Source organism: Cibotium barometz, chromosome 58 (assembly GCF_041138505.1).
Source record: "Cibotium barometz isolate CiBa-2024 chromosome 58, ASM4113850v1, whole genome shotgun sequence".
Lineage (NCBI taxonomy): Eukaryota > Viridiplantae > Streptophyta > Polypodiopsida > Cyatheales > Cibotiaceae > Cibotium > Cibotium barometz.
The window spans coordinates 33258904-33265691 of NC_141103.1; the positions used below are offsets into that span (position 1 = coordinate 33258904).

The 6788-nt window shown below is 44.8% G+C and overlaps 1 protein-coding gene across 1 annotated transcript in view; it reads right to left on the reverse strand.

Annotated features, from left to right (window-relative positions):
* Window positions 1–314: 314 nt before the first annotated feature.
* Window positions 315–6788, reverse strand: part of LOC147606183 (beta-phenylalanine coenzyme A ligase-like) — a 6773-nt gene continuing 299 nt past the window's right edge. The window contains exons 1-6 of the mRNA XM_086792359.1: window positions 6005–6788; window positions 4556–4745; window positions 4314–4459; window positions 1095–1162; window positions 891–993; window positions 315–712 (exon numbers count right to left, since the gene is read on the reverse strand). The exon at window positions 6005–6788 is cut by the window's right edge and continues 299 nt beyond it. Coding sequence (XP_086648485.1) covers window positions 599–712; window positions 891–993; window positions 1095–1162; window positions 4314–4459; window positions 4556–4745; window positions 6005–6788 — 1405 coding nt within the window. The 3' untranslated portion in view covers window positions 315–598. The remainder of the gene's footprint in view (window positions 713–890; window positions 994–1094; window positions 1163–4313; window positions 4460–4555; window positions 4746–6004) is intronic.

Below are 6788 nucleotides of genomic sequence, written 5' to 3' on the forward strand. Positions count from 1 at the left end.
ATTTCAAGCCTATTTCATGGTTTTGAGAGTTTATTAATGGCAAAAATGTTGCCTTTGGTATACCAAAGTTGGTTATAGCGTTAAGGATTGGCTTCCTAATAGTACAAAATTGGACCACTACACCCGCTAAAAGATTTGATTTGTCCTGTACATCAACAACACTTACGAGTGTGTGCCATGATCAAGGACTTCAAAAGATCCGGTAATCAAAAACCTTCATGCTCCCCATAATGGTAATCAAAGTCGCGCATGGGATGACTCGGAGTTCTCTCTCAATTGCAGTGAAAAGGTTGGTCAAGATCTAAGCCTGTTACTTTCTTGTTTGTTCATAATCTTCTTGGTTTAATTTGTCATTGCAACCGCCAAGAAAAAAGCTTACAGTGTCTTTTTGGTGGTGTGTGTTCGTGATTGTCTAGAATAAGGAGAGTCATGCTTTGTCCTGCCGTCATGTGGCTACTCTTTTATTGCATGGCATATAAGGCTACTCTTTTATTCTATGGCATAGCATTGCAAGGGCAGAAAATTGATGTCAAACATGCAAACAACAAGGATATAAAGTACAAACAACAAGATCACCCTTCAAAAGTTGCTTAAAATGTTATAATCTAGAGGCAGCAGCCGTAACAAGCTCTCGCCGCAGTATCTTTCCTGAAGCAGACTTCGGAATACTATTCAGAAATCCCACTTTCCGGACTTTTTTGTAAGGAGCCACCTGCAAAGCATTACAGTGCACTAGTCAAAAACGGTTCAAAAATCTTTCCTTCTTACCAGAAAGAACAGTTCAACAACAGGAACTGCGGACCAGTTTGCAAAATAAGCCCGATAAACTAATCTTTTCTTACTATAGACTTTGTGATTGCTATGCCCAAGCCCTCTAGAAAAAAGATTACCTGCTCTGCAACAAACTGCATGACATCCACTTCTGTAAGTGCACTTCGAGGGTCTTTCACAACAAAAGCCATGGGAATCTGGCCCGCTTCCTTATCTGGATATCTGTAGGGAGAGAAACAAAGTCAATGCCATATCCCCTTAATCTTTTGAAAGAACCAGATGCCAACACTACAGAGCTTTCAAAGAGGGCCTGCTTCACATACGGGATCACTGCAGCATCCATGATTTTGGGATGTGAAAGAAGCACCGCCTCTAATTCTGCAGGGGCAACCTGCAGAAAAGGCAGTGTCACTAATCTCTCTCTCTCTCTCTCTCTCTCTCTCTCTCTCTCGTACAGACTCCACTTTTCCCATGTTTCCTTTTGACATCCAGTTTATTCATGGATCACATATATCATGTTTGGTCTCAAACTCTTTGGGGTTTTTTGTCGACATTGACTCTCTCTCTCTCTCTCTCTCATGGCTTTCCACCTTTTTGGTCTACTAACACCATCACCCTATCCTCAAAGCCAGGAACCTATCATCTCCCAACAACTACGAGACTATTATTGTAAGGTTTCCATAGACCACGCCCAAGGATCATCTGACCTACCGAAACCCTAATGAGGTTTCATAGACCCGACATCGTACGCATCGCATGACCACAATAGATTGTGGCTAGCGACTCAGTAGAGTCCTCCGGACCCACCCCCGAGCCTGGGGTCTAATTGCCACTAAATTGCTTGGTACCCATACCCCCAACCTAGCATCCCATACCACTAGGCCGAACCACCCAACTTGCAGCTCCATGGCCATGAGGTCTTGCACGCCCCTAGTAGCATTGCTGTCTACCGCCTAGATACCTCAATAATTCATAAGTGCCCCCAAGGTCACTTATACTAGTAATAACCTGGCTATTATTGGCCCTTTCTTTATTTACAAGCTTTCTTGCTTAATTTTTAAGCTTTTAGCCATTATTAGCCCTAGTCTATTAATTATAAGCTCTTAGTCAATCTAGACCTCATCTTGCTAGAGCCCTTAGCCCACGTGTGAACCCTCCAAGTTCCATGCCCCATCTAAGCCTTAACCCTAACGTGGGTTAGTCCACGATCCAAGCCCTAACCCCAAGCATGTCGAGACGTAGCATACTTCCCTCCTGCTCAATTCACGTCCTCGTGAATGCATAAGAAGATAAGCCTATGTAAGTGAATCCCCGGATCCGGACATCCGTCCATAGTATCTACTCAAGTCTCTTGCCTTACCAGGCCAATGTAAGACTCCTCTTGTAGACCTTGCTACAAAAATCCAATTGCTTACTGCCCATCCAACTCTCAGTCACAAAAAAAAAAGCTTTTCCCCCCTACAACCCAGCCTTCAAGCAACCGAATGCTCTCTGAACACCAAAATCAAATCTTAGGTCAATTGGAGGATCAATCTAATCCATGCAAAGTCAAGGATGAAAGGTACCACCATGTTCACACCCCAATCCTTCTCCCTAACTTGCGTACTCATCTCTGCTGGCTGTTTGTTAGCCATCGAAAACCTCGCCCTAGGCATCTTGGATTATGGCCATCACCACGAGGCTGCCTAGCTCGGCACCCTGTCCTGGGTTATGCCAATTTCTCCTGCCACTTGCCACCTAGTGGCTATCCGATAACAGGAAGCATTCATGGTGAAACTTGGTATGATCTCTTCACCGTTTTAAAAAGAACTATCCACTCATGTGGAAGAGTAAGAGCATGCAAAAAATTTGATTCCATCATAGTTCGGCAAAGACCTTGAAAAATTAAAGATAACAATTAGGGCAAAAAAGTACTTGACTACTGGCCAGGTCAAATCCCTAGGAAGCATCTCACAAGAGAATCCAGTTCAATTGGGGTGAAACACCGCTGTCCTCTCCCCCTGGATGTCACACACAACCTCTGCACTAGGGTGCCACTAGTCATGGAGGTATACAGTGCACAGTTAGAAGCCTTTTGGACATACTGAGAGCCCCAGTCCAGGGAAAGAGTCACCAGTCGTCGCCATCAATTTAGGACCATCCATGCAGTCACTGCATTCAGTGCCTTGTCTCACACACAGATACAACCTACCGGAATTTATTGATTGTACAAGTGTCCGGATAGCTTACTAGGCCAAGAGCCCGGCATCCATACAGAGTGAACAAGTCTAGGACCAAAACACGACACCTTGCAGGTCAAAAGGGTAAGTTGCATGCAGGGCATGCACACCCTAGGCACACATGGGCTGGGCAGGACACTTTGGCAAAGGTTGAAGTGCCCAAAACAGGGCACACAGGGCTGGACAGGACAGTAAAGGGGAACTTGGTGTGTACACACGATGCCTATAAAGGTGCAGCATAGAAAACACAGCACAGAAGACCATTATTATTGTTATTGTACAAGTTGTATGCATGTACGCTGGCAAACCTGAAGTAAGGGGTGCAAATACCCTATATAAAGGTTGTATCCCTGCAAGCAAAACGCTGGAGCACAGCCAAGCAGCCCTGCAAATCAGAGATCGGCCCCCGTGTTCTACCTCCCAGAGCAAGGCGATGAGCACTTCTGAAGCTCAACAGGCAGCCAACAGAGTCGTACTCTTGGTGAGCAAACAATCAACCCGGAAATCACCAATGCAACAAGCTCTACAGAGTTCTGCTCACCCAGTTTTTACCCATTTTCCTGCACATAAATCTTGGCAAATGCACTTCTTGTTGTTGGTGGGGGGCCCTTAAGTGGGTAGTTGGGACCCAGTCGTCTCCCTACATCTCTCTTCTCATTTCAGATTCCTCATCATTCTCTTGCACACAATCAACCCACACCTTAATCATCATTAGCGCTTCTGCAACCCACTGCATGTACCACTGGACCAGAGACCAGAAAGTGAAAATTCCCTGCAAGGGCATGTGCTGCTCCACAAGGTCTAGAACGCTAAGATATTCAAGTGGGAAGAATTGGTACCCGCATAGGCATTGAATTCCATTTATAACCTGCTGGCAAAACCCCACAACCTGACAGAGTAGTCCACCACCTCAGTCAGCAAAACGGAGGGCTGGCCCTCTTCTTTTACATTGCTCTGGTCATCTGCTTACTGCTGGTTTGCTACTTTGGCATCCTTGATGCTGTCGAAGTTCATTTCGCATGGCTAACATAAATTGCTTGCTCCGCTTCTTGGCTCTTTCCCTGCTCCTATGGCAGGTGTATGATGCATAAAGGCACATCCCCTAAGCCAAGAGCAGCTACACATGCTCAATGTCCATTCCATGAGCATCTTTCCTCCCTTCCTAGGGCTCACATTAGGGCTTGTTCATCTCTAGCCCACAAGGTCTATCTGAACTTCGAAGCTTCCAAATGCTTTCAGAGCCTGCTGTTCTAAACAACCCATAGACAAAAATTGCATAATCAACCACCATGCTGATACAAAAAATTGACACCAAAATAGTACCTGCAAACCTTTGTATTTTATAAGTTCCTTCAAGCGATCTACGATGAATAAATACCCTTCTGCATCAATATAACCCAAATCTCCAGTGTGTAACCAACCCTCCTTATCAATGGTTGCTGCAGTTTCCCCGGGCCTGCCAAAATACCCTGCATTTCATGACCATCAAAGAAGGCATCAATATTAACCTTTACAATTGAAAAACTGAAACACCTGTAAAATAAAAAAAGGCATGCATCTGGAACCTTTCATAATTGTAGGCCCACGCATCCATATCTCCCCTTTCTGATTTGGAGACAAAGACTTTCCAGTGTCTACATCAACAATCTTTACTTCAGTGTTGGCAGCAATCAAACCACATGAGCCATGTTTCTTAGTTTCCTCTTCCGTCGCTGTATGTGCTCCCACTGCTGTTGACTCTGTCAAACCATAACCCTGATTTGCAAAAATGAACATACCAAATCAGCAAGTTTCCACATAACTTCACATATAAATCCAACTTATATTCATTGTAATGGTGCCCATATCCTATTTTCAGAAGAAAATGGTATTATAGATGCACAAAGCTTCAATATGGACATTCAACTTTCAGATGACTTGTCATGGGTGCATGGCACATGAATGGAAACATCAGGTTTTTCATGTCATATAACATATATGAAAAGTAAAATATAAAATGAAATAGAAATGAGGGGGGATTTTTGTGATTGAATCATAATTTAAAGGAGAGTAAAAAAACTTTAATACAAGTGAGGCATCTAGAAATTCCTTTAAAGTCAACCCCCCCCCCAAAAAAAAACAATACATTGAAGAAGAAAAAGTCCCTCTAATTGAGTACACTGGCCACACATGCCCTTTCACTTACTCCTTCACAAGTCTAGAAAAACATGCAATTGCACAAGCATAAAGTAAATCAACTATCAGATCGTGTATGCATGGCTTAGTGTGTGAACATATACGTGCATGGATGTGTGTATGTGGGCACCTGTAAGCGTGTGTGCACTATATGTGGTGTGGATTTAGACCTGTACATTCAAAGGCCATTAGACAATTTTTGGTACCAAAAAAAAAAAAAACATGATGAAATTGTTCTCGAGGACCTCTACCGTCGAAACCCACACCCCTTGGATTGAAGCCTCTTAGTATGCACTATGAGAGCCACCAGATTTCGCCCATTTCCCTTACACTCTATCACCCTTGCCTTGGAATGTGTCATGAACCTAAAGGTCTCTAGTAAAGGAGCGTTGCTGTACACCCTTCACACACTCTTTCAGCTTCACCACAATCTGGTCACACAAACTTTGCTTAGCCACCTCATTCACCTCCACCCTAGAAAATCACCCACCTTGTCTTGAAGCCTTCTTATCTGGGCACCATCAAAGAGGCCCATTTCACCCATTTATTCAACACTCTATCTCGCCCTTGTCATGACTTCCAAACAGGCCCATTCAGTCCCACCCCAAGACCATTACACCACCAACCCCACAAGCTCCATGCCCTCTAGGCTGTCCTCGTGCAAGGAGAAGCATCTAGCACAATTTCTACATAGCTTAAAAATATTTTCCCTTAGTATTGTCTTACTGGAGTTTCCACATAGCTTAAAAGTAGAACATCTCCCTCTCTTTCTCAGATAGACTTGAGATTTTCGGGCTTACATACTTCAAGCACATAAAGATAGGACGGATTGTTGTTACCTGTGGGATGTTAACCTTGGGAAATCGAGCACTGAAGGCATCCATCACCTCTTTGCTGAGGGGACCTGCTCCAGAGCCGACCTGGAGAAGAGACGACAGATCAAACTTCTCCACAATGGGCAATTTCGCCATTGCTATGAGAACTGGGGGTACCACTGGCATGTGTGTAACCCTATGCTTTTGTATGGCCTCGAGAGTTTCGACTAGGTCGAATCTCTGCTGCAAAACAACCGTGGATCCCCTGGCAAGCAGCCCGCTCCCAAAGAAAGCCATTCCGTAAACATGGAACATGGGTATGAGACACATGTAGATGCGTGATCTCCATGGCAATCCATTATCTGTGTAAAGAAGCAGATGGACCTGAGCTATGAAGTTTCTGTGAGTGATAATGACCCCCTTGCTGACCCCTGTGGTGCCAGATGAGTAGAGCAGAGCGGCTATGTCTTCTTGCCGGCCTCGGTAGGGCAAAAATTTCTCAGTATTCGAACGCAGAAGCTCTGAGAAGGTAGTACTACGAGGAAACCCCAATTTCGATATCTCCAGAGTTAGGTTTTTGTTTTCCGACTCCTGCAGCAGGATTAATGGCAGTTTAGGGTTTGGAAGCTTGTCGAGGAGGGAGGGCAAGGAGGCAATAAACTTGGCGCCAGAGTCAGAAGCCTGTTTGGCGATTTCCGCAGGGCGGTTAAGGGGGTTTGTGGTGGTCACGATGGCTCCGACGGACATGATACCGAGCAAGATGACCCCAAAGGCGATGGAGTTTGGGGACAGGACGAGGACGACATCA